Below are 25,413 nucleotides of genomic sequence, written 5' to 3'. Positions count from 1 at the left end.
CTGCCGGGAAAGAGAGCCCTTGCTGCCTCCCTGAAGCGTCTTTGCAAGCGCTGCCGCACCTCACTCTGCCGCTGTCCAGGTCTGTTAGAGCATCGCACACCCCAAAGTTTGTTCTTTGCTCGCTCTCTTTGCCCGCAGCTCGGTCTGACCTAAGGCTGCCCCAGCTTGGATCCCCATGGGTGCAAGCGGGTCTGGGGACAGACAGGCCCAACCGGAGGATAAAAATGGGGGCTCGACCCCAAACGAGGGGCGCCGCGGGGCGCTCCCAACCCTGCCCGTGCCCTCACTGTCTTCTTTACCCGCCCCCCCCGCTCCGCCTCGGGAGTGGCGTGACCTTAATCCGAAGCGACCTTGAGACAGCGGCTGCGGGGCGTGCGGGGCTGGGGGCGTCCCGCGGGGCGGGGGGCCGGGGGAGGGCTCGCCGCCCAGGCGCTGCCGAGGGGCGGGCAGCCCCGGCTCCGTGCGCCGCTGGCGGCGGAGCACCGGCGGAACGGAGCGGAGCGGCGGCGGAGAGCGGGTACGGAGCGGGTACGGACCGGGCGTCCTGCGGAGGGGAGGGGGCGACGGCGGGGATGGGGCTGCGACCTCCGGGCTCTGACAGCCCCGGGCTCTGGGACCCCCCTCTCTCGGGCTGCGGTGTCCCGGAGCTGGCGGCATGGTTGAGGTGGCGCGGGGCAGGAAGAGTGCCGGCGATTTTGTCTCCTTTGCCATAAGGTGTGATTTGTCCCCTAAGCCCCAAATCCCTTGGGGTTTGCTGCCCCATTCCGGAGCCCCTTGTCTCTTCCCCATCTCCCCTTCAAGCCCTTCTGTCCCCGTCAGCTGCCGGCTGAGCAAAGCTCTAGGACAAGTGCGGTTTGTAGTCACTCCGGAGCAGCAAGGTGTGGGGGGTGCTGAAGCGGGGTGAGGGGGTCATCCTTCCCTGTTCTGGCACGGTCACCTGTATGGTGGCATTTTATTCTGCCGGGCCACTGCATTGGACCCGCTCACACTCACTGCCCTCCAGCTCTGCTGGGGCCTGTCAGCACCAGGAGAGACGCTGCAGTGGCTCAGTGTGCTGGGGCAGCTGGGGCTGTTCTGGCAGCAGGCAGCTCCCCTGCGGGAAACGCTCGGGTTGGGTTTCTCCACACCCTGGCTCTCATCCTGCTTGGCTTAACGGTGTCATTCAGACTGGGGCAAGGGGACCTGCACGGGGCTAGGCTGCGAGGGGCTCACGGCATCCTCACACAACAGGAGAGAGCAGAGCAGGTGTGTACTTGCATCCACAAGCTCTTCCTTGTGCTTCCTTGGGTTGGAAGGGATCATCCCTTCTTTGCTGCATTTGTCGGGAAGGCACTGCTCCATAGTTGGGACTGGGCATGCTTGGGCTGTGCTGGGAGCCTGGAAGGGCTGGCACTGCGAGATAAATATAGCTCCAAACTCTCAGTGTGGTTATGGGCCCAAGGGCTACAAGCTGCTCCCTTGCATGCTGCCACCTTGTACACATGCATGGCAGGGTGCCAAGAGGACAGAACTGTTGGTGGCACTGAGCCCATCTCTAGTCCAGCATGTCTCCCTGCTTCTCCAGTTCTGGTGCCTTTCTTCCACCCCAGCTTCCCTAAGACATTCCCATCTCCCTCATCTGCTGTGGCACAGGGGCTGCAGAGCTGGTGAGCACCTGGAGCTATGGCCCTGTGAAGTGGCTGTGCCAGGCTGGGTGTTGCTGGAAAGCAGGAGAGTGCAGGCAGATGGGTGACTGGGGTTGCCCCCCCTGGTTCTCTGAGGGCCATGGGCTGCAGGGGCTGAGAGCACACTGTGGGGAGGATGGATGTGGGGCACTCCTGAAGCTGTGCTAGCCAGGTCATTGACTCTGAAGGGTGCAAGAGGAGCACAGGGTGCTCATTTTTGTGTGCGGGCACTCCAACTCCTGGACCAGTGGGTCAGTGCCCTGTGGGTTGGATGTGGGGGGATACAGACACTGCAGCAAGTCCTTTCATCTGAGCCTTGAAATAAGGACCAGTTGTTGGGAAAGCACAGCCCCAGCACTGGGAACTACTGGAAGGCATTGGGATAGCACCACAGCTACTCCATGTCTCCAGCAACATATGAGGTCCCCAAGAGTGGACAGATGATCCCTATGTGCCCTGGGAATGTCCAAACAGTCACAGCTTGCCCCACAACTAGGGTGTCTTGCAAGACCAGGGCCACAGCCCTGGCCAGTGCAGTTCTGCCCTGCTGAGCCACGCTGCACAGGGGATGGCTTCTGTCTGGCCTGAGAGCCCACAAGGGTCTGGCAGTTGGGCTTGGCAGCTGCCTGCACGGTGACAGCACCAGCTATTCCCAGCCCTGGATGACCAGTGCCTGTGCTGAGTCAGGGGCCTGGGGCACAGCTGCCACCCCTGCACACTGGCACAGAGCCCTTTGCTCTCAGGGACCCTGGGTCTGCTCCTGCACCCAAATCCCAGTCCATCAGCTGTGGCATCCGCTTCTCCAGGGCCCAGCTCCAGCACCTGGGTGACAGGCACATCCAGTGATTTGTCAGTGTAATTAAAGTCTCAACAGCCTAATCAAAGCCTCATTGTCCAGTAGTATTTATAGTCCCACTCACTGCCATGTGCTCCCTATACAGCTGCTGGTGCAGTCACTGCCTGGGATGCTGGTGCGCCCTGGGAAGAAGAAGCTGCAGGAGCCAAGGGTCATTGCTTTATGTTCCTTTCCTTGATATCACAGCTGTGCCTCTCCCTTACTTTCAAATTTACTGGTTGGGATCATTTTCTAGGTGATGGAGGTGTACTTGGGCACTGCCAGAGCAGTTTTTCCTGGTTTCAGGGGCTGCTTCTTACCTGAGAGCAGCAGCAACCTGGGACCAGCAGGGCTCTGGTACCCACTGGGCTGTGGGGAGTCAGTGCTGGCAAGTTTTTCTGTTTTCCACCAACACCTTTTGAGCTCCGGCTTCCCGGTAACACAGATTAATATTTCATGAGTATGGCGGTGTGAACTCGACACTTAAGGAATGCAATGACCCAGCAGGAGACAGACACAGGTGTGCTCAGATGCAGGCAGTGGCACACACACCTCACACACACGTGGGTATGGCTGGAGCCCACTCAGCAGCACCTGGGCACAGCGTGAGGGTCTGACCCTGCTTCCTCCAGCCACCTTCTCTCTTCCCTCCCCAGCAGCTGCCAGCGTGGAGAAGGCAGAGCCATGGCATCGCTGCTGTGCAACGCCCGTGAGTGCCCCGCCAGAGGATGGGTGCAGGGCAGGGCATTGGGTCGTCTGGATTTACGCTGAGGCAAATCTGACTTCTGGGTTGAGCTCACCTTGCTGCACTCAGCAGCATACCTACCCCACCATGGCCATTGGGATTTGGGCTTGGAAGCATCAAGGGTGGATGGGAAGGGTTGATGGGGAATTACCCTGTGCACCTCTTGTGGTGAAGGGAGTTTGTTTCTGGTTTGTCCCTCCTCCCTCTGGGACCATGTGTGATCCCAGAGCTGAGAGGAGGCAAAGTACCAGGGTGCAGTGCCTGGATACCCCCATTGTCAGTGATGCAGCCCTGCTGCCCCCAGGCATCCAGCTCACAGACACGCTGGAGCAGATGCAGCAGGGAACTCTGATGCGCAAAGTCAAGTCCAAGAGCTGGAAGAAGCAGCGTTACTTCAAGCTGCAGGAAGACTGCATGACCATCTGGTACCAGTCCAAGAGGACAGGCAAAACTGAGTCTGCCTGTGAGTACCCGCTGCTGTGTGCTGGCCATGAGGCCATCAGTAGGTTTCAGAGTGAACAGGGATGCGAAGGTATAGAGATTCTTGGGATGTGCTTGCTAAGGGTGCTGGGGGGTGGAAGAAAGGCTCTGCATGCATGTGTGATCTCTTCTCACCCACATGTCTCCATGAAACACCCTGCTCCCAGCAGGACCTATGGGTTGAAAGGGCTGAGTAGAAATTGCAGCTGATACAAATGGAACCTCTGGAATGCCAGTGCAGGAGTCAGCAGACAGAGGAGCAGATGGATGACTGGCTGACTTGATAGTTCAGTGGTTAATGGATAGATAACTAGCTCAGTGGATGGATAGATGGATGGATGGACAGACGGATGGATAGATGGAGTGGAAGAAGGAATGACTGGAAGGATAGAAGTCTGTGGGTGGTGCCCCTTGCCCTGTGGTCCTTGTCCCCTACAGACAGGCCTCCCCTCCCTCTGCCAGTCTCCATCAGCGATGTGGAGACGGTGCGGGAAGGGCACCAGTCGGAGGTGCTGCAGAGCGTGGCCGAGGAGTTCCCCCCTGAGCGCTGCTTCACCATTGTCTTCTACGGCCGCCGCGGCAACCTGGACCTCATTGCTGGCTCGGCAGAGGAGGCGCAGTGCTGGATACAGGGCCTGCGCCAGCTCATCGAGGTGGCCACCACCATGGACCAAAGGGAGAAGATAGACCAATATCCTTCCTGAGAGCATCACTCTGTCCCCCACACCCATTGCTGATCATCCCCCAGGCCCTGCTTCTTCAGCCTTACCCCAGCCTGTGTGTAGCTGTTCTGGGTCCCACCACCTGCATCAGTGCAGGGCACAGGAAAAGGAAAGGATGCCCTCTGATACTACCAAGCCCCATTTCTCAAAGCCAAGGTAATTTCCCTTAACATTTGCCCTGGTTTCTCGCACATGGATTCGTGACTGGTTCCAGAAGGCTGACAAGAATAAGGATGGGCGCATGAACTTCAAGGAGGTGCAGCGTCTCCTGAAGATGATGAACGTGGACATGAATGAGGATCATGCCCTGCGGCTCTTCCAGGTAAGCACTGCACCTGAGATCCTGGAGGGGTTGGAGAGGGACAGGAGGGCCTGGAACAAGCTCTACAACATCTCCTTGCAAAAGGATCTGATCACTTTCATCCATCCATCCATCCATCCATCCATCCATCCATCCATCCATCCATCCATCCATCCATCCATCCATCCAACAGCCAACTACCTGTTTACCCAAACACCCATTTGTTCATTTATTTGTTAAACTAACAAGCTCTCCCTTCCGCCCATTCATTGCCCATCCAGCTGCTTATCTGTCTACCCAGCTAACCAGCCATCTGCATTTTATCCCTCCCTCCCATCCATCCATCACTCCATGCAATCAGCCCTTCATCTGCCCATTCATCAATTTCCCCATTGATCAATGCCTACCACTCCCACTGGTGTGGGGTCTCTGTGCCCTCTGTTTGGGGGTGGAGAATCCCCCCACAGCAACTTCAGTGCCAAGACACCCTGTTTTGCCCCATCTGGATGCTGAGGGAGCTCCCTTGCAAACAGGATGCTGACAAGTCAGAGTCGGGGACACTGGAAGGGGAGGAATTTGTACTCTTCTACAAGGCTCTCACACAGCGTGAGGAGGTGCTGAGCCTCTTCCAGGAATTCTCTGAGGATGGAAAGAAGCTGACCCTGCTGGAGCTGGTGGATTTCCTGCGGGAGGAGCAGCTGGAGGATGAGGGCACAGAGGAGCTGGCCATGGAGCTCATTGACAAGTATGAACCATCAGAGACAGGTGAGCACTCACTCGGATGTCAGCTGTGCTCTGCATGGGGGCACGGAGGGGTCACAGACTCACAGTCCCATGGCAGGAGCATTCCCAGCCCCATCCTGATGTGAACAAGAGGAAGACTCACAAAGGTGTGATCTGGGTGCAGTTCCCCTTTATTTGGTCTGCTCCTGGACCATTTTGGTGTAGAAGTTTGATCACCCATGGTGTGCAAGCACCAGCTTTGGGATCCACTGCCCACTTTTCCAAAGTACTGCCCTGCAGCATTTTTCTGTTCCCCAGATTCTGGCAGCAGCCACACCTATCAATTGGGGCATTCTGGGAGCTGCCAGTAGCCCTGTTTGCTCCATTCTGTCTCTTCCATTCTGTCCCCGGCTGTTGCTGAATCTCCCCCCGTGCCTGCAGCCCGGGCTCGCCATGTGCTGAGTGCTGATGGGTTCCTCATGTACCTCTGCTCCGTGGAGGGCTCCATCTTCAATCCCCAGCACCGGGCGCTGTGGCAGGACATGAGCCAGCCACTCTGCCACTACTTCATCTCCTCCTCCCACAACACCTACCTGATAGAGGATCAGATCCGAGGCCACAGCAGCATAGAGGGCTACATCAGGTAAAGGCACTGCTCCCTTCCAGCTGCCCTGCAGCACCCTCCCATCCCCATGTCATATCCTGAGCAGCTCCACAGGTAAACCCCAGAAGCTCCTTTGCTCCTCTGCAGTCCAGCACTCCTCTGGCCATGCCCTGCATGCAGAAGCAACCCCACCCTTGGTGGGTGTCCCCTGGTCCCGTAGGGGTGACACCCACGGGCAGAGGGGAGGGCAGGGAGCTGGTGCCCTGGCTGAGTGCAGGGTTCCAGGGGTGACAACCCACCCCCAGGGCTCTGAAACGGGGCTGCCGGTGCCTGGAGGTGGATTGCTGGGACGGGCCAAATGGGGAGCCCATGGTGTACCACGGCCACACCTTCACCTCCAAGATCCCCTTCCGGGAGGTGGTGAGCACCCTGGGGAAGTACGCCTTCAAGGTAAGGCACCCTTCCCCAGGTGCTGGTGGTCCTGGGTGGTCCTTGGTGGGTGAGGATACATGGTAGTGGTGGGGAGTGGTACTGAGGCTCACACAGCTGGTGATGCAGCAGGACTGGTCACATTGCGGGAAGGAGGGTGGCTGTGTCACTTTCTGGGGGATAGCACTGGGGGGTCTGAGCTACAGCCTGCACTGTGCTGTGCCAGGGGGGCTCATGCAGACATGGACTGTTGGGGGTGCAGGGGTGAGATGGGATGTGGGGGATTGGGAGGGGTATGAAGGTCTCAGACGAGAAAGAGACACAAGGGGCTCCATCCTGGCTCTGATCAGGCCTGGATGAAGCCCTTGTGAGAGCTCACCAGTCCCACCAAGGCTTATTTCCAGGTGTGCATGTTGCTCCTCAGACCTCAGACTACCCAGTGATCCTGTCCCTGGAGAACCACTGCAGCATGGAGCAGCAGGAGGTTCTAGCCCAGCAGCTCAAGGACATCCTGGGAGAACAGCTCCTCACAGCTACCATCGATGGGCACATTCCCACCCAGCTCCCATCCCCAGAGGTAGGGACAGAGCACAGCTGTACAGGGCATCTCTGTCCTGCCTGAGAGTGTGGTAAGGAGGTTGGTCTCTGTTCAGAGAATAGGCCAACCTGTTCCAGCATTGTCCTGCTCCACTGGAGCATTTGAGGATGCTGGAGGTGGGTACGATGTCCTCATGTTCACAGAAGTGCCAAGGCTGTCCCCAGGGTTGTCTCCCTGGAGAATGTGTCCTGGAGAATCAGATAGCAGGGCAAAATCCTTCTTCTGAGTGCTGAAGGGAGGTGGTTGTGCTGGCCTCCAACAGTGCAAGATCCCAGAGGACAAAGCTCATGATGAAGTGCTGGGTAGCTCAGGGTGCTTCTCTGTCCCCAACCCCACAGGAGCTGAAGCACAAGATCTTGCTGAAGGCCAAGAAGATTGGGCGGCTGGAGGACACCCTGGATGGGCCAGGGGATGAGGTGCCTGATGTGTCTGATGAGGACAATGGAGCAGAGGCAGAGGAAGAGAGACGGAGGGCAAAGGTAAGTGGCCCAGGCTGGGGATCAGCTGGGAGAGCTGAGCCCCTGGACACAGCTATGAGCTGCAGTGACATCTTACTCCGTAGAGGAGAGACAGAGACTGCAGAGACATCACCAGGCAGGGAGGACAGCCTTTTCTGCCCCTGGCCATGCCTGCCCTCTCTTTGTTGTGGTGACAACATATTGGAGGTCCCCTGCTTGTTCTGTTCCTGGCAGGAAGACGGCTCATAGCAGGGATGCTGCCACCCATCAGCACACCCCTGGCTGTTCTTACCTGCCCTGGCTCTACAGCCCCTGGCTGGGTGAGTGCTGGTGGGTGGTGCTCCCATCAGGAGGACCCAACATGGCTCTGCCTTGCAGAAGGACAAGGAGACCCTGGCACAAGCACTGTCCGACTGTGTCATCTACTGCAAGAATGTGCCCTTCCAGGGCTTCCAGGAGGCCCGCAGCCATTCCCGGCCCTCTGAGATCTCCTCCCTCTCTGAAGCCAAGGCCAGGAAGCTCATCAGGGATGAAGGTGAGATGAAGGGGGCAGTGGCACCAGGTGACTGGGACAGAGTAGAGGGGACCGATGGCTTCTTCATGGGTAGTGCCAAAGCCTCCAGACACTGGAGTTCCCTCCCTGTCTGGGAGAAACAGCGTCCAGTGGGGCTGAACTGTAGGGTTTGGCTCTGGTAGGTGATGGGGTTATTGGCTTAGAAAACAAGGGAGGATACCTGGATTCCTGAGCAGGGAGAAGGATAAGAATTGGTGAGTAGATGCACAGGTGGATAGATAGATAGATAGATAAATAGATAGATAGATAGATAGATAGATAGATAGATAGATAGATAGATAGATAGATAAGAGGATGGATGGAAAGTTATATGTATGTATGTATGGATGAGTGGCACATGGGTGACTGCACAGGCCAGAGAATGACCCCACAATCAGGCCTCATGCTCTATCCCTAGGAAATGAGTTTGTTCGGCACAATGCCTGGCAGCTGACACGCATCTACCCCAGCGGGATGAGGACTGACTCCTCCAACTACAGCCCCCAGGAGATGTGGAATGTGGGGTGCCAGATCGGTATGGCTGGGGTGCAGCAGGGCTGTGGGCTGGGGAGATGCCCTGAGTCCTGTGCTAAATGCCACCACCAACACCAGTGTTAGTGCCAACTACAACCCCATTTGGAGCCAGGTCAGGCTGCCAGCTCTTGTGCTGCCCTGGGGGTGTTTAGGCATTAGTACCTTATTCCCCTATGCAACTCCACATCTCTCTGGCTATGGGGACAGGCTGGTTTTCAGCTCAAAGTAAAGTGTGGTATCTCCAAGCTGTTCTGAACCTTTTTCGCTTCCACCTCTCTCCAGTGGCCTTGAACTTCCAGACAGCTGGCACAGAGATGGACCTGTGTGACGGGCTCTTCAGCCAGAATGGCTGCTGTGGCTACGTGCTCAAACCACCCTTCATGAGGGACAAGGAGACTCTCTTCAACCCTAGTGACCCCAGCAGCCGGGAAGGCCCCGGCCCCATCACCTTGACAATCCAGGTACAGGGTTCTGAAGAGACCCTGGGGAAGCTGTGACAGTGTCCTGGGGCTCTGTTGGTCCCAGACAGATGGGGACAGTGTTAGGCAGCGTGCTGGAACCAAGTAGCCTCACAAAAGATAGATTTGGCCCTGCAGGTAATTAGTGGGCAGCAGCTGCCCAAAGTGGCCAACAGCAAGGAGGGAGCCATCATTGACCCACTGGTGCGTGTGGAGGTCTATGGGGTCCCCGCAGACCAGGCGCACCAGGAGACCAAGTACATCGAGAACAATGGTGAGAGCCACAGCAGTACCACACACCCTGCTGTGCCCGGGCACTGGCCCTGCTGTCCTCCACTCTCTCAGCCCCTGCTCTCTCTGCCCAGGGTTTAACCCCCGCTGGGACGAGACACTGCAGTTTCAGCTCCATGTGCCAGAGCTGGCCCTCATCCGCTTTGTGGTGGAGGATTATGACAAGACTTCCAGGAATGATTTTGTGGGTCAGTTCACCCTAGCATTTGCCAACATCAAACCCGGTAAGTGGCTGCTACCAGGTGGTTTTGGGTGCCCAGAACAGCACTGCAAGCATGTCTGGGTCTCAGCCGGGTAGTAGGGAGGAGGGTGGGACTACAGTTAGCCAGAACCTTGCTGTTCTTCCTGCAGGATATCGCCACATCCATCTCCTCTCAAAGGATGGCACCAGCATCCCACCCTCTTCGCTCTTTGTCCACATCCGCATCACTGAGCCACCTGGCCCTGAGCAGGACTGAGCTCATGGGGTGAGCAGCACCTGGATGGAAGCCATAGAGCCAGCTCTGAGCAGCTGGGGCCACAGAGCCAACCACCTCGCTCTCTTGTTGAGCTGTTTCTGTCATCCCTGTGTCGTTGTTGCTGCTGTGACTCCCTTTGCAGTAGCCTCCGAGGGCCGGGAAAAAGCACTGACCTTCCCTTCCCAGGTTCAGGATGCTGCTGCCCATGCATGAGTGTGGGGTCTATGCCAGTGCAGCTCCCTGCACCCTCCACAGGCACCCTGCCCTAGCCTATGGTCAGAGTTTGGCTGTGGGGAGGAGGAGAGATGGTGTGTGGCCCAGCTCTGCTGCAGGGGCTGGTCCCCCTCCAGTCAGGGGAGCAAGGCTGGAGCCGAGCAAACCCTAGGGGCTGGGCACAGCTGGGAGTCGAGTGTCCTCACTGCCCCCTAATCCTGCAGAGCCCCACCACATCCCTTGGCCCCTATAGCCCCAAATTAACCCTTATCCCATCCTTTCTCTGTAAGCAACTAAATAAATTGTTCAGTGACAGACAGTGGTGCTGGGGAGAGATGGGGAGCTGAGCTTGGGTTTGTGCTCCTTCTCTGTGGACACCTGGCCCATTGTTCACACACAGGTTCCAAGCAGCACAAAGAAACAGTATTAAAAGGAACTGGGCAATTCCTTTTATACAGTTGCATATTTTACAACCCATATACATATATGCCTGTACACACACATACATCTCTGCAGCAGGCCTGGGCCACCAGCGCCTTAGAGCAGTTGGGATTCAGCCTCAGGGCAGTGTGCCATCCTTCTCTGCAGGGCACCCTCCTTCTTGCTCCATCCTGGGGGGCCCCTTGACCTGGCTCTCCCTTTGCACGGTGTGAAGGTGGACAGTGTGGGTGCTGGGATCCTTTCCCACCCCCTGGCTAGGGTCAACAGCCCTGTGCTCAGGGTGATGCCGCTGGATGTGTTTGATGACCTGGAACTTCTGCTTGGCCTTGTAGGGGCAGTAGCGGCAGAAGAAGGGGTGCTCGTTGGTGTGGGTCAGGTAGTGGTGGCGCAGGCCAGCTGCCCAGCGGAAAGCCCGCCCGCAGGCGTTGCACACGTAGGGCTTCTCCTCGCTGTGCTTCTTCAGGTGAGTCTTGAGGAGAAAGCGGGTCTTGAAGGCCTTGCCACACTGCTCACAGATGAAGGAACGGGCCTCCTGGTGCCGTGTCTCCTTGTGCACCCGCAGGGCGTCCGCGCGGTTGGTGCAGTACTCGCACTCATCACAGCGGTATGGCTTCAGGCCTGTGGCAACAGGGGAGGGATGGCATCGGGATTGGGGCACAGTGCTCTCCAGTCCACGGGTCTCACCATCCCTGAACAGACCATCAGTCCCCAGGGACTTCCCCCTACATCCCATTTTGTTAGCAGGCACACCAACATCCCAATTTCCAAAGCACTAAATAGTGCCTGGGGTCTGTGCCACCCAAACTTCCCTCCCACCTGAGAGCACCACCCACACCCCATCAGTATAGGATAATATATGTCCTCCTCCATCTCCAGCTGGGCCACTGGCAAAAGAAGCAAGGAGTAGCCCCAATACCCTCCCCAGTGCTCGACAGCTTGTCCTCAGTGGGCAGCACTCACCCGTGTGCTTTGTCATGTGGTACTTGAGTTGGTTCACCCACTTGCATTTGTAGCCGCAGTCAGGACAGAGGTATTTCCTCTCCTCCTTGTGGATCCGCATGTGATACTGGGCAAGAGGACAGGGTGAAGATGAGACCATGTCCTCTGCTCTGGGGATATGCAGGGCTTTGGGGTGGCAATGAGAGGCTCAAAGACAGCTCTGACATCTCGAGCTGCATGGGGCAAGGAGGGCTGTGTGCTTGCTTGGCAAGCTATGGGCAAAAGGGATCTACACTAGGGTCAGGATGAGATGCCTGTATTGCTGAACTGCTCTGTTCCAGCCTGTGAATGGCACAGGCTTTGCTCCCCAGTTTGGTATGTGAGGCAGAGTCAAGTTAAAAGCCCAGCCCAACAGAGCTGAGCACATTGCACAGCCTGTCCCAGGTGGCCCCAGGAGGCTCCAGCTCAGCCTGGCCATTAAAACGTCAATATTTCTTTTAGCAAAACCAGACTATTTTTTCCCCTCCATTACCCTATGCCTCCATCACCCACACATTTCCTGTTCTAGGAAAAGCCCTTTACCATGCATCAGGATACTAATCATCTAGAGCAACAAGGGCAGGGTCATACTCTGCTTGCAAGAAAGCTGGAGGTTTCCCTGCACCCTATCTAACTGGCACCACAGAGCATGCTGAAGCCAGCAAGCAACCAAACTTGGCTTTGAATGGTGCAAGGCTGGACCCAGAGAAAGCCAGAGATGTCAGCGGGAAAAAGAAGTGAACTTACTGCTTACCACCACGTTGCTTTGTTAAAAGTCTCCCTTGCCCTTAAACTGCAACAGCAGAGAAGAAATGTATTGTACTGACATGGCTTTTATCTGCCTGACTCCTATATCTGTTCAGTATGAGCCACTGAACACTGAGGATGCAACTTCCCCTTGGGAACTGCTTCCCCAAATCCCTGTGGCTGGATGCCCCTCAAGCAGTAGGTGCTCTAGGATACATTCCCAAGCAGAGCTCTTACCTTGAGACGCGAGGGGTCAGCGCAGGCATATTTACAGAGGTGGCACTTGTAGGGCTTCTCACCAGTGTGGATGCGGATGTGCCACGTGATCTTTTGCCTGTTCTTGGTGGTGTATTCACAGTCTGAGCACTTGTACACGCGGGTGCCCCCATGGCCCTTCATGTGCTGGTCAAACACAAGCTGGTGCTGGCAGGCAAAGTCACAGAAAGGGCAGTGCAGGGGTTTGTCCTGGGGGGCAGCCGGCTCGTGGCTCTCCACATAATGCCGCACCAGCTGCTGCCGCTCCTTGGCTGCAAAGCTGCACAGCTCACAGCGGTGGCTGAAATGCTGCGTCTTGTGCTCCTCCAGTGCCTCCCGGGTGGCAAAGGTCTCCTTGCAGGTGCTGCACTCCAGGTGCGGGTGCTGCTTCTGCATGTGGCACTTGAGAGTGGCCTCGCTGTGACACACGAAGTCGCAGTGCGGGCAGCTGTAGGAAACTTTCTCCTCGTGCCGCCGCAGGACGTGCTGCTTGAGGGCCGTCTCAGAACTGAAGCGAGCCTCGCAGCGGGAGCAGCCGAAGTTGAGCTCGCCATGGTGGCAGCTGTTGACGTGGCGGGTGATATCATTCTGCAGGTAGCTGCTGTAGTCGCAGAGCGGGCAGAAGTGGGTGGGTGTCTTCTCGTGCACCCGCAGGCGGTGGATGCGCAGCTTGGAGTTGGTGCCGAAGGTCTGGCTGCAGATGCCACAGGCGATGCGCCCCACGCCGGTGTGCAGGGACTGGTGGGCCTCCAGGCGGTAGCGCCGCGTGGTGCTGAACTCGCAGTAGCGGCACTTGTGTGGCTTCACCCCCTCGTGCTTGATGCGGACGTGCTGCCGCAGGCATCGGGCCTGCTTGCAGGTGAACTCGCACTGGCGGCACTGCAGCTGCGGCCGCTTGCTGTAATGCTTGCGGTGCAGCCTGCGGTGCAGCCGCAGGGCTTTCGCCACCTTGGAGGTGAAGGGGCAGGAGCTGCAGCGAAACTCACCCAGGGTCACGCAGCCCCTCTTCTTGTGAGTCTTCATAGCCCTTTCCTGGTGGCAGGTGAAGGGACAGGTGGGGCAGGAGAAACGCCTCCTCTTGGGCAGGGTGGTTTTTGGTGGGGCTGCATCGAGTGGGAGCTCTCTGGGCTGGTCTTTCTCAACACTGAGTGGGTCCCCCTCAGGGAGTTCAGTCCTTTGGGGTTCGTTCTCCTTGGGATGCACAATGTGCTTTTCAGCACAGTGGCCCTTGAGGGCCCGCCGGGAGCGGAAGGCCTCAGGGCACAGAGAGCACCAGAACTGCTCCAGGTTTCGGCAGCCATCCTCTACATGAGAGGTGATGGTGGAGACACGGGAGCACACAAAGGAGCAGGCATTGCAGTGCAGCTTCCCTCCCTCCAGTCGGTATCTCTCTGCGGGTTTCCCAGGCTGGGAGGCACCAGCAGCTCCACCTGGCTCAGTCCCACCCCCTTGCTGGGGAGGCTCTTCTGCCACCTCTGTGCTGTCACCCAGCAGGGATTTCTCAGAGGCATGACAGCCTGATGTCTGTGCCCCAGCCAAAGGAATGCCTGCTGCTTGTGTTTTATCAGGTAGTAATTCAGCTTCCCAAGGGCTCTCAGCATGCCCAGACTCCTCTGAGCCTCCCTTCTTGCACTCTGCTGTTTCTGTACCATTATCACCAGGCTGGTCAGCAGGCTGGCACAGTCCAGGTGCCTCCTGATTGGCTGGTTTGACGATCTTGTTGTTCTTCAGGAGAACTGGGCACTTCTTTAGGAGGTGGGTGTTGAGTCCCCTCTGCTGCTTAAAGCTGGCGCCGCACTCACGGCACATGAGCGGGGCCCGGCGGCTCTGGCAGCTGGCTTTGGAGTGCAGGGTCATGGATTTCTCCTTCCGTGTGATGTATGAGCACTTCTCACACCTAAAGACCTGGCTCTCTGACTGCACCACCAGCATCTGCACCCTGCCCTCTAGCACCAGTGTCTCTGCCTGCTCCTTGTCCTGCTTCCGCAGAGCCTTCAGCACTGACTCTGAGCCACCCCTGGCATTGTCACCAGAGGTGGTCACATCCTCTAGGACAGGCAGGTGGCCTTGTTCAGGTGTCTTCAGCATGCTGAGCCAGGCCTCTGGCAGCTTGGCCTGGCTGGTCTCCCTCACCTCAGTGTCTGCCACCATCTTGTGGTGTTCCAAGCATGACCCCTCAAGGTGACCCATGTCCTCCTCTAGGGTGTCTTTTCCCTGGTTCTCTCCTGCCACTACACTGCCCTTCACCACCTTGTCTTCCTGTACATCTACCTCTTCCTCAAAGTCTGGGATGTCTTCGAGTGTATTGCCACTGTCTTCCACGCCAAGGCCATCCTGGGAGCCCAGCACCTCATAGGATGCAGGAGGCTCCTTGCAGGACAGCACTTCCACTCTCTCTGGCTGGGTCACACAGGCTTCTCCAGTCAAGTTCTCCAGGAGAGGGTCAGACGAGACATTCAGTGCCTCCAAGTGCAAGGTGCAGCTCTCTGCCACATCTTCAGAAACAGTGAGTTCGGTAGAGCCTGTGGCAGCATTTCCATGCATGCAGTCATCTTCCAGGGTATTGCCAGCAACAGGACAGCTCTGCTCCCCCTCGCCCACACCCTTCTCTGCCTCACTACTGCTCGCTGGCGGAGTGCCATCCTGCTCAAGGAGGGGCACCATGAACACTTGCTGGTATTCCTCTTCACCCTGGGACTCCACCTGAGATGGCTTCTCCTTCATCCACTTCTCCTTGCCAGCGAGGGGGGAACTGGCATCCACATGCAGGGCTCCACTGAGCTCACAGCCAAAGAGTGCCTCAGATGAGCTGATCTCCAGCTCCTTGCTGGCGTAATTTTCCAGCCAGTCCTTGTCACCAGGAACATAGCCATGAATCTTGCGCTTATGGAAGAAGAGGCTGGTGTTACTGAATGTGCAGTATGAACACAAGGCACAGCGAAACTCCTTCTGCTTGGTGTGCTTGCAGTTCTCATGGTTCAGCAGTGCCTGCTTGTACTTGGTCTGGTAGGTGCAGTACTGGCACTGGAAGATAGGCACCTGGTAGTTCTGTGAGTGCTTTGCCTGCATGTGCTTCTGCAGCTCGTACTTGCGCTTGCAGGCGAAGCCGCACACCTCGCAGATCAGACTTTTACCCTGGTGCCGCAGCTTGTGGCTGCTCAGCTGGTCAGCACGGTGACACCGGTACGAGCACTGGTTACACTGGTACCTGCGGGGACAAGCAGAATTGGTCAGTCAGCACTAGGAACCGGGGCAGGCTGAGCTTCATCAGGCACTTAGCTCTCCTTCCCCATCCCAGACAAACAGGGGAGTACTGTTGGGTTTGCTAGATCTGATCTTTGCCATCCAGACAGCTCTTACCATGGGCAATTCCTCCCTGTTGCAGCCCTTGGCACTACTGATGCTCTACACCCTCAGACTGGGGACTGGAGATAGATTCTCTGAGTATTCCATACAATAACTGTGTCAGACACACACACTCTCACGCGTGCACACCAACAGCACTTCCAGCATCCCTGGAGGCCGGCTAAATCCAAAGGTGATAATTTGGCAGCACTGAACAGGCCACAAACATCAGCAGAGCAATGAACCCAAGCTCAGACCTGCACCTCTGTAATATACCTCCTTGGTAGCACAGGCACAAAAATAGCTTTGCCTTCACAGCACCATGCTGTAAGTTCAAAACCCAAATTTCTTATGTACCAGAAAGGGCAGGGCAGGCATGAGAAAGCCTGCTACACAGTGAAGCCAGAAGCTGATTTGGGGAGCCCTGACTATGCTGTCTGGCCAGTGGAGCAAGGGATCTTACCGGAGATCTCCAGTGTGCTTGCGCATGTGGACGTTCAGGTAATGCTTCCACTTGGTGATGTACCCGCACTCGGTGCACATGAAGTTCTTATCGTTGGAGTGGGTCAGCATGTGTTTGGACAGGTAACTCACATCCCGGCACGTGAATTCACAGAGCTCACACTTGTGAGGTTTCTCTCCTACATGCAACACACAAATGCCTTCAGCATGTCAGCCAGATAAAGCAACATGGCAGGGAAACCAGCTCAGCAGGGAGCATGCAATAACTTCAGGCAAATGATCCTGTCTTGACAAAGCTGGTGCTAGGACCCAGGAACCCTGACTTAGCCCTCCCTGCCCACCCAGAGGCAGGACAAGACACCATCCCCATCCCAGCTCAGCTTTTGGGACGCCTACAGGGGACACCCACCAGTGTGCAACAGCATGTGCCGGATGAGCACTCGCTTGTGCGCTGTGGCAAAGGCACACTCGGTGCACTTGTGGATCTTCTCGTTGGCGTGCATCTTGCCCACATGGTCGTGAAACTCCACAGGGTTGAAAGTGGCATAGGGGCAGAAACTGCACTGAAGCTGCTCACTGCCCGGGTGCCCCTGCTTCTTGTGCTTGCGGAAAACGTGCTTGTTGGAGCAGATGAAGTCACACTGCTGGCAGTGGAAGGCATAGTGGGTTTTCCGGTGAGCCTCCATGGCCTCGGCCGTGCCGAAGAGCAGTGAGCAGGCATGGTACTTGCATTCCACTGCCTTGACACCATGTGCATCCTTGAGGTGACGGACAAACTCCTTCCGGTCCTCTGCACAATAGTTGCAGTCCCCATGGAAGCAGCTCAGACTCTTGGGTTCAGCTTTGTGAGTCTTCAAGTGCTCCTTGAGGGCTTGGCTGAGCCGAAACTTCTCCTCACAGACGGGGCAGGAGTAAACATCAGAGTAGAAGTTGGAGATGTCCTCATGCATGCTGGCCATGTGACGGTTGAGGGCGTTCTTCTCCACTGAGCTGTAGTGGCAGAGTGGGCAGCGATGAGCCTTCTCACCTGTCTCCCGCATCATGTGGATTTTCAGCTTGCTTTTGCTGGTGAAGTACTTGTGGCAGTTGGGGCACTGCAGGCTGGGGTCAGGGAAGTGCAGGTGGAGGTGCTCTACCAGGTGGGTCCGCTTTTTGAAACACCGCTTGCATTCGGGGCACATGTGGGTTTTGTAGAGGTACTCGGAGCCTTCTGCAACATCCCCTGGGAGAACAAAGGAGGGGGAGCAGTTAATAGGGAAAAGATAGAGAGTACAGACAGATGTTCTATCCCTGATCCAGTTGTGCCAGGGTGAGGGTTTATACACATGTGCAGTCACACAGCCGCCACCTACTCAGAGGGACTGTCCCCACCCCAAGCCACCAGCACACTTCAGGTGAGCTCTTTCCAACTCAACACTGTCAAAGCACAGCCTACATCAGACCTGCCCATGTGCCCTTGGTCCCCAAAGCTAGTCAGACTTTTGCCTAAACCAGGCAGCATGCATGAACAGGAAAAGAAGATATAAATCTTCTTGGGCAGAGTTTGGAGGAACAAGTGCACTGGTACATGCAGGAGATGTGAGGTCACCCACCAACCTGGGCCACATTTCCCTGCCAGCCCTGAGGATGTGGTGCTTGTTCACAAAGCCTGAGTATCTCCTGATAAGGCCCTGCATCCTACCTTTGAAGTGTTGTGCCTGCGGCACTCCAACTTTTTTGAGAGCTGCCTTCCCATCCTCTTTAGCATTGGCTTTGCAGAGGCTCTCGCCATCGTCCTCTGGTGACTCATCCCCACTGCTGTCTGAGTCCTCTTCTCCAGCTGATGCTTTCTGTCCCTTCAAGGAGCTGTCCTCAGTACCTGTAGGTTTTGCTGGCCTGGCTTCTGCTATGCTGGCTTTCCAGCCAGGATGGCAATTACCTGGCTCCTGCTGCTCTTCTGATGCTGCTTCAGTGGGGACAGACAAGAGATCATCACGTTCCATGCAAGAGGAAGCCACCCTCACACATGCTGAAAAACCACCTGGCTGAGATGGAGGGCACAAACCGTGCTGCAGGGAGGCACAAAGGCAGGGTTCCCAGCCCTCCAGCTTCACCCCCCACTCCTCCAGCTGCAACTGGGATGCACAGACACAAACAGCCTCTGCAGCACCCACAGGCCCCAACCCCTCACTCAGCCATACCTGATGGCAGGACGCAGCACTGGTCAAAGCCGTGGGGGTCTGAGCTGGGGGGGCCACCTGCTGTGGGCATCTCAGAAGGTGACTCAGTGGTGTGACCCTTCCTGTGCTGCCAGAAGAGCTTGGCATTGGCTGTGATGAAGTCGCAGTGGCCGCAGTGGAAGGGGAAGTGTGTGCGGTGGTGCTGCTCCATGGCCTGGCGGCTGGGGAAGAGCAGCGGGCAGGCGCGGCAGGCGCAGGACACGGCAGAGGCCCCGTGCAGGTGCTGCAAGTGACTGCGCAGCTGCTTGCGGTCCCCTGTGCTGAACTGGCAGCCGCTCTCGGGACAGGGCAGGGCTCCTGACGGGGCACGGTGGGTCTTGAAGTGCTCCTTGAGCTGGCCAGGCTGCAAAAATGCCTCTTGGCAGACAGGGCACAGCAGGCACTCGGGAGCAGAGCCCTCCTGTGTGCTGGCTCTGAGCAGCTCTGAGCCCCCAGGGTCACTCTGGCCCTCGTTGGCAGGAGCCAGCAGTGCCCCTGGGAGTTCCAGGTGCTCTGTGGGGGGCAGCAGCAGGCACTGGTGTTGGGACAACAGGCAGGCCTCTGAGAAGCTCTGGCCACACCTCTCGCAGAAGTACAGCTCCACCACTTTGACCAGAACCTCTGCAGAGAGCAAGGGATGAGTGTTAGAAAGAGCTTTCTCCAAGCACAGAGCTTGGGACTGGTGCTTCAGTTCCAGCTCTGGACAAGGAGAGTACATCCCTCTTGCCACAATTACATTTTGGGAACTACATCCCTCATAAGGTGGGGGAATACCACTAGTCAGGTGGCCAAAATAACCAGCTCTGTCCACTTGCACCTTTGAGCAATGGAGAGATGAGAGCATGCAGAGATGAGAGGCTGGTCTGGTCCCATTACTGTTAGGATGTGCCCACACTGGACCCACATGGAAAGCATGCTGGGGGGTAGCAGTTCAGGTGGAGATCTCTGCCTGGTCCCTACTGACAGCCTGGAGTGATCCCCTCGTGCAGCATGCAACTCCCACAGCCACTCTCCCCATCCACACACCCAGCTGGTGTCAAGTCTGTGCTCAGTGGTGGAACCAGACTCATAATGCAGGGTCAGAGGTCTGAGGGCACCTGGGACAGGGACCCTGGCCAGACCTCTCTAGCTCTGCTGACTGCAGTGGGGCCCATTCTGCACTCCCTGCACCCCATACCTGTGGCACTGGCTGCGTTGCTCAGTGTTACATTGCCAGCCACTGTCTCGATGAATATTTCCACATTGCTTCCTTCAGCGTGAGCCCCTTCCCCAGGCATTGATGCCTCTGCCAGCAGCAAGTCCTGGCTGGCAGCCAGTGGGGGTGTCCCAGCCAGAGCAGTGCTGGCCACACCAGGGCTTCCCACAGCTCCCACCTCTCCCGGTGTGGGCAGGAGCAGCTCCGAGCACAGCGTCTCCATCTCCCTACTGGCACCCTCTGATACAGTCACTGCTGCACTCATTGCCATGGGCACTGCCTTGGCACTGGGCTGGATGACCTCTCAATCTGAAACAGAAGAAAGCACTTTAAATGAAGAACATCGCAGAGCCCAAGAGGATTTTGGGGAGCAGTCTGTGATGCCAGTCTCGAGGCAGGGTATTTCAATGCTGGCTCCTTTCTCCTGTGCCACAAGCAGGCCACTGGCAAGCCCTCTGTCACAGAGTAGACAAGAGTGCAAGGATACCTGTACCTTCTCCCTATGCCAAACACCCAGGGCTTGCTCCCTGGGTCCAGCTGGGCCGACCCCCGAGCCCATCCTCAGAGCTGTGCTCACTCTCCAGCCAGCAGGTGCCCCCACGAGTCCCGCCGGGCCAGGCTTCCCCCAGCCTCCAGCCCCTCACCCCAGGCTGTTCCCGGCCTTCCCGGCCCCTCACTCCTCACCCCGGTGTCCCCGGGTGCCCCCAGCCTCTCGCCCCTTACCCAGGGCTGCCGCCAGAGTCCCCTCAGCCCGGGCTGTCCCCGCCGCCCCGGGTCCCCGTGCCCCGGCACATCTCGGTGGTGGCGTCGGGCGGCGAGAGCGCCGCCCTTTGTGCTGTCGCGCAGCCGCTCTGCCCGGCCGGCCGGCCCCTCTCTATGGTGCGGCCGGAAGCGGCGCGGGCGGCAGCGGAAGCGGCGCGGCGCAGGTGAGCGGCGGCAGCGGCACCGGCTGGAGCGGGGCGAGGGCGGCGGGGGATCCTCCGCGGAGTGCCCGGGGCTGGGTCTCGGCTGCAGGGAAGGCCGGTGTGGATCCGGGTCTTTTGCAGGCGAGGGTGGAGCTCCTGCGGGGGTCGCGGTGAGGGGGAGCTGAGGGACCCTGCCCACGGGACGCTGTGTCCTGGTAAAGAGGAAGGTCACGCCTTATTCTAGTGGAGGTGGGATTCTGTACCTGAGAGCAGAGCGTGTGTCTAGCGGGGAAGGCTCCCCCTCGTTCCCAGTACATTATAGACCTGTTGAGGGAGGTGGAGAAGCTTCAGGCCCCCGGAGCATGCGGCTATAATCTAGACATGGAGGTGCGCCTTCTACCACCGTCGTGTGCCCGTTCTCAGCAGCAAAGACCCGGCTCTTTACTCAGCCTGGGGATGTGCTCCAGCTTTTTCAAACGATAAACCTTAAATAATTGCAGTGCTCATGATTTCTGACTGTTCAAAGAATAAAACCCTGTAAAACTCTGGCCTTGTTCTCTTGACTGAAGAAGCTACAGATGCTGCTGTGCTTCTTCAAGAGTCTCCTGGCTCCCTTCTGTTTGGCTCACCCAGTGGCCTGCAGGGAGGGAGAAAGTTCCTGCAGCCAACACAAACACTTGATAATAAGCACAGATGTAGGAAATCCAAATGTGCCAGGCAACCCTTCACCTTAGGGCCTGGCCACGCTAAAGGGCAGGGAACGGTGGGTGATCTGTTGTGTTCCTTGCTTCCATTCAGTCTTTCCTCACAGGTTTGTTGCCGGAGTGCAGAAACAATGCTGTGGAAAGGAGCTGTCTAACCTCCCACAATGCCTCTTTCTGACTTTGTCTTAGCACTGAAGGACAACCCGTATTTCGGGGCTGGGTTTGGCCTCGTTGGGGTGGGCACAGTCCTGGCAGCAGCCCGTAAGGGGGCCCAGTTTGGACTGGTGGCTTTCAGGCGCCACTATATGATCACCTTGGAGGTGCCCAGCAAGGATAAGAGCTACCAATGGCTGCTGAATTGGGTCTCCCACCACGCCAAGCATACACAGCACCTCAGTGTTGAGACGTCGTACCTGCAGCATGAAAGTGGGCGTGTCAGCACCAAGTTCGACTTTGTCCCCAGCCTCGGAAATCATTTCATCTGGTAAGGGAGGGTAGGGGAAAGCACTTTGGGGGTTGAGCCTCACTTTGGCAAATTGGGGGGCCTGTAGAGGCAGTGGAGAGGATCTTGCCTCCTCTCTGGATCTGGGTTAGGGCAGGAGATGAAGAGTAGCAAGAGCAGCCTGTACTCAGCAGAGTGACATGATTTCCTTACATGAGGTGAGTGTTGATGCATGAACCAGGGGAGGAGCAGCTGAGTGGTGCTGGATCACTGTACATCCACCTGCCCTCCTGCTCCAGGTACCGCAGGAAGTGGATTCGCATCGAGCGCAGCCGGGAGACGCAGATGCTTGACCTGAACACAGGGACCCCCTGGGAGTCTGTCACCTTCACTGCACTGGGCACTGACCGGGAGATCTTCTTCAATATCCTTCAGGAAGGTCTGTAGGGGAACTGTATGGGGTCCTGCTGGGAACAGCCCACTCCCTGGAGATGCCCAGGGCTTCACGGGAGATTCTCTTCCCTGGCAGCTGTCCCCTCTGCCTCTCTGCAGCCCGGGAGCTGGCGCTGCAGCAGCAGGAGGGGAGGACGATCATGTACACGGCCGTGGGAGCAGAGTGGCGTCAGTTCGGCTTTCCCCGCCGCCGCCGGCCCCTCAGCTCCGTGGTGCTGGAGGAAGGCGTGTCAGAGAGGCTGGTTCAGGACGTGAAGGAGTTCATCAACAACCCCAAGTGGTACAATGAAAGAGGCAAGGCTCTGGTCTAGTGTGCTCTGTGCAGTGTGGGGTGGGGCAGGATGCTCATGGTCCTCTCTGGAATTGACTGTGGAGAGATTTTTCCTTGCCACTTAAACCTTCCCCAGGTGTATCCTTTTTGCATGCTCAGCACAGCACCACAGCTTGAAGGGAGGGAGCACAGAGCAATCCAGGTGGTTATCCTAAATGAACACTGTCTTCTCAGGGATCCCCTACCGAAGAGGTTACCTGCTTTATGGTCCTCCTGGATGTGGGAAAAGCAGCTTCATGTGAGTACTGTCAACTCCCTGCTCTGGGCCACAGCAGTCTTGGATGAGAGGGTGGATGAGTTAGGGTTTGGAGTACAGAAGTGGGCTGTGCCTTATGTGTGGTGCCTGTTGTAAGTATTTGCATTGCTGTGGCACCGTGACAAGTCAGGGTGACAAGCCCTTTGTGCCCTTGTTTTGCACAGTGATGCATGGTATGGGTGGGCTGAACAGGGGCTTCCACTCACCCCTCAGATCTGATCCTTTCTGGGAAAGGACCCCTCTACCCTCTCCCTTACTGGTGAGAAACCAGATTTTTCCTTGATTGTGGTCTTTCCCACTGTGATCCACCCTTGTGGTTTTTGTCCTTTCCAGCACAGCCTTGGCTGGGGAACTGGAGTACAGTATCTGCCTGCTGAGCCTCAGTGACCACAGCCTCTCTGATGACCGCCTCAATCACCTCCTGAGCGTAGCACCGCAGCAGAGCATCATCCTGCTGGAAGATGTGGATGCTGCCTTCGTCAGCCGGGACCTGGCTGCTGAGAGTGAGCATTGCCCCTGTTCCCGGGCCAGCAGCAGGAGGGAGGTTCCCTGGCTGTACCAGGAAAATGTTTGGGCTCTGGGCTGTTCAACTGCACCAGCTGACACCAAGAGTGGGGGTATCTCCCAGGCCTCAGGGCCCAAACTGGGACTTAGCCAGTTTTGGCAAGGCTGTAAAAGGGAATTTGGATCCTTTATCCTCAGGGAAAGGTTCTTGTCTTGCCGAGCTACTTTCAGGATGAGGGAGAAGGTGGCTTTTCTTTCTCATTCTCTGTGTTCCCATGGGTGTGTGTGGGCAGGGGAGGTGAATGTGCTGCCAGCCAGGCCAGAGAGTCATCCTTCAAGCAAGGAGTGAGTGGGAGTTTGGTATAAGCCTCAAGTGATGGGCAGGTAGCCTGCAAGCCTGCACAGGGTTAGTGGCCAGCAGCTACAATCTCAGACACCTCTGTTCCCAGATCCAGCTGTGTACCAAGGCATGGGGCGCCTGACCTTCAGTGGTCTCCTCAATGCGCTGGATGGTGTGGCCTCCACAGAAGCCAGGATTGTCTTCATGACCACCAACTATGTGGACAGGTCAGAACTGCCCCTAGGAGGGAATGGGGTGGGTAGCACAGGAAAACCTTGCACCCTTTTGCTGGGCTTTATTTATTGAATCCTCTAGCATGAAGGTTGGGGGTACAGATTTCCCACATTCTCCCTTGGGATGGAAATCCTTTGCTGATCAGGAACCCTTTTGCTGGAGCCTCAAGATGCCTACTTGCTGTTCAGAACATGGTTGTGTCCTACAGGAATAGGTTCACCTTCCTGCCTGTGGGGAGCTGCAAGTATTGGAGTTGTGTCCATGCTGTGAGTGAAGTGCTGACCCCATGTACAGCCCACTGGGTTGATGGGATGCAGCCTGAGGTCATGGACAGCTCTTGGACAGCTGCTGTGTTGTGGCAGGCTTGGTTCATTCCAGACCAAGCTGGCCTAGGGATTTGTTCAGAGGTTGCTCATGGGACAGAGATGGGCAGAGCTGTTTCCTAGGACATTCTTGTCCTCCTTTGGAGTGAGTCCTTCCCCAGCTCTCTCTTTCTGGGTTGATTTCCTCCTCAATCTTCCCAGGGATGAACCTGTTTTCCCCCTTCACCATCTCACAGTGCGTGGCACTTTGCAGAAAGGACAGGGGCTGTGCTAGTGTGGATAGGGGCTTTCTGCAGGGCCCCTCCTGAAGGTTTGATCAGGTTTTCCAGCCCCACTTTGTCTCTTGCCAGGCTGGACCCAGCCCTGGTGCGTCCTGGCCGTGTGGATCTGAAGCAGTACGTGGGCCATTGCTCGCACTGGCAGCTGGCCCGCATGTTCCAGCGCTTCTACCCCGAGCAGCCCGCGGCCGCAGCCCAGCGCTTCGCCGAGCAGGCGCTGGCCGTCTCCAAACACATCAGCGCTGCCCAGGTGCAAGGCCACTTCATGCTGTACAAGACAGACCCTGAAGGAGCCACTTCAAACATCAGCTCCAGCCTGCTGTGACCGGGGGCCAGATTTCCCCTTGTGACACTGAGAGGACTGGGACAAAGATTTGACCATCCTGGGGATGCCATGAAGCTGCCCACCTGCACAGGCCAAGTTTCTGTTCACCTGTCCTATGCCTTGGCTTGGGAGAGTCAGAGCTGCCAGTCTCAGAGCAAGGGAGGAAATCTGGCTCTTGCTGCTCCCCAGACTTAGGTGCTACTGCACCAGCCCTGCTCACCAGTGTGTGCCTCATGCTTGGATTGCTGTAAGCTACCAAGGCTCCTGGTGTGAATCCCCTTCCTTGTGGATCAGCCTGGAGGTGCCCCAGAAGGGCATTTCCTTTGGGCAGGACACTGGAGTTCTACACTGCTAAAAGGTCTGGTTTTTTTTTAAACAGTGGTCTCACTGGTTTGTGGATATCCTCAGTGAAATGCACAACACAGCTCTTGTCTATCTGGTCCATTTTCCTGTTGGTTGCCCCTCTATCCAGTTGCTGGTCCAGAGCCTTCCCAATCAGGGCCTGGCAAGGCCAGTACTGCAAATCCAGAGTGTTTCTGAAAAAATGCAGCTCCTAAGAGATTGTCCCTTGAGCTCCAGACTGGCACCACTGGTCCTGCTGAGTTATGATGCCAAGCCACAAATCTGCTTG

At 57.0% G+C, this 25,413-nt stretch overlaps 3 protein-coding genes across 15 annotated transcripts; 2 read left to right on the top strand and 1 right to left on the bottom strand.

The window, feature by feature from the left end:
- Nucleotides 1–366: 366 nt before the first annotated feature.
- PLCD4 (phospholipase C delta 4) lies at nucleotides 367–10,385 on the top strand. 8 transcript variants are annotated; one of them, XM_079310659.1, is made up of 17 exons: nucleotides 367–517; nucleotides 2,806–3,019; nucleotides 3,159–3,208; nucleotides 3,549–3,707; nucleotides 4,187–4,417; nucleotides 4,641–4,768; nucleotides 5,281–5,512; nucleotides 5,912–6,113; nucleotides 6,380–6,524; nucleotides 6,928–7,080; nucleotides 7,440–7,580; nucleotides 7,938–8,094; nucleotides 8,531–8,647; nucleotides 8,929–9,107; nucleotides 9,243–9,378; nucleotides 9,470–9,619; nucleotides 9,747–10,385. In XM_079310659.1, exons 3-17 carry the CDS (start codon nucleotides 3,184–3,186, stop codon nucleotides 9,851–9,853), a joined length of 2,262 nt encoding a protein of 753 aa, XP_079166785.1. In that variant the 5' UTR covers nucleotides 367–517; nucleotides 2,806–3,019; nucleotides 3,159–3,183; the 3' UTR covers nucleotides 9,854–10,385. The 8 variants fall into 8 exon arrangements, with proteins under 8 accessions (XP_079166785.1, XP_079166786.1, XP_079166783.1 ...); XM_079310660.1 differs by having other exon boundaries at nucleotides 3,156–3,208; XM_079310655.1 differs by lacking the exons at nucleotides 367–517; nucleotides 2,806–3,019 and adding an exon at nucleotides 557–714 and having other exon boundaries at nucleotides 9,747–9,862; nucleotides 10,040–10,385.
- A 107-nt stretch (nucleotides 10,386–10,492) lies between these two features.
- On the bottom strand, nucleotides 10,493–21,390 carry ZNF142 (zinc finger protein 142). 4 transcript variants are annotated; one of them, XM_079310652.1, is made up of 9 exons: nucleotides 20,856–21,390; nucleotides 19,670–19,996; nucleotides 18,475–19,113; nucleotides 17,976–18,239; nucleotides 16,704–17,516; nucleotides 16,296–16,473; nucleotides 12,470–15,695; nucleotides 11,468–11,573; nucleotides 10,493–11,125 (listed from the first exon to the last, which is right to left on the bottom strand). In XM_079310652.1, exons 2-9 carry the CDS (start codon nucleotides 19,956–19,958, stop codon nucleotides 10,626–10,628), a joined length of 6,015 nt encoding a protein of 2,004 aa, XP_079166778.1. In that variant the 5' UTR covers nucleotides 19,959–19,996; nucleotides 20,856–21,390; the 3' UTR covers nucleotides 10,493–10,625. The 4 variants fall into 4 exon arrangements, with proteins under 4 accessions (XP_079166778.1, XP_079166780.1, XP_079166779.1 ...); XM_079310654.1 differs by lacking the exon at nucleotides 20,856–21,390 and adding an exon at nucleotides 20,439–20,712 and having other exon boundaries at nucleotides 17,976–18,236; XM_079310653.1 differs by lacking the exon at nucleotides 20,856–21,390 and adding an exon at nucleotides 20,411–20,544 and having other exon boundaries at nucleotides 17,976–18,236.
- BCS1L (BCS1 homolog, ubiquinol-cytochrome c reductase complex chaperone) lies at nucleotides 20,555–25,344 on the top strand. Of its 3 annotated transcripts, none has more exons than XM_079310665.1 (8): nucleotides 20,555–20,613; nucleotides 21,404–21,780; nucleotides 22,038–22,177; nucleotides 22,291–22,485; nucleotides 22,697–22,760; nucleotides 23,112–23,281; nucleotides 23,732–23,849; nucleotides 24,530–25,344. In XM_079310665.1, exons 2-8 carry the CDS (start codon nucleotides 21,461–21,463, stop codon nucleotides 24,780–24,782), a joined length of 1,260 nt encoding a protein of 419 aa, XP_079166791.1. In that variant the 5' UTR covers nucleotides 20,555–20,613; nucleotides 21,404–21,460; the 3' UTR covers nucleotides 24,783–25,344. The 3 variants fall into 3 exon arrangements, with proteins under 3 accessions (XP_079166791.1, XP_079166790.1, XP_079166792.1); XM_079310664.1 differs by having other exon boundaries at nucleotides 20,601–20,710; XM_079310666.1 differs by having other exon boundaries at nucleotides 20,610–20,733.
- The last annotated feature ends 69 nt before the right edge of the window (nucleotides 25,345–25,413 follow it).

The sequence above is a fragment of the Erithacus rubecula genome (genome assembly GCF_903797595.1).
Source record: "Erithacus rubecula genome assembly, chromosome: 8".
Classification (NCBI taxonomy): Eukaryota; Metazoa; Chordata; class Aves; order Passeriformes; family Muscicapidae; genus Erithacus; species Erithacus rubecula.
This window is presented reverse-complemented; position numbering and strand designations above follow the sequence as displayed.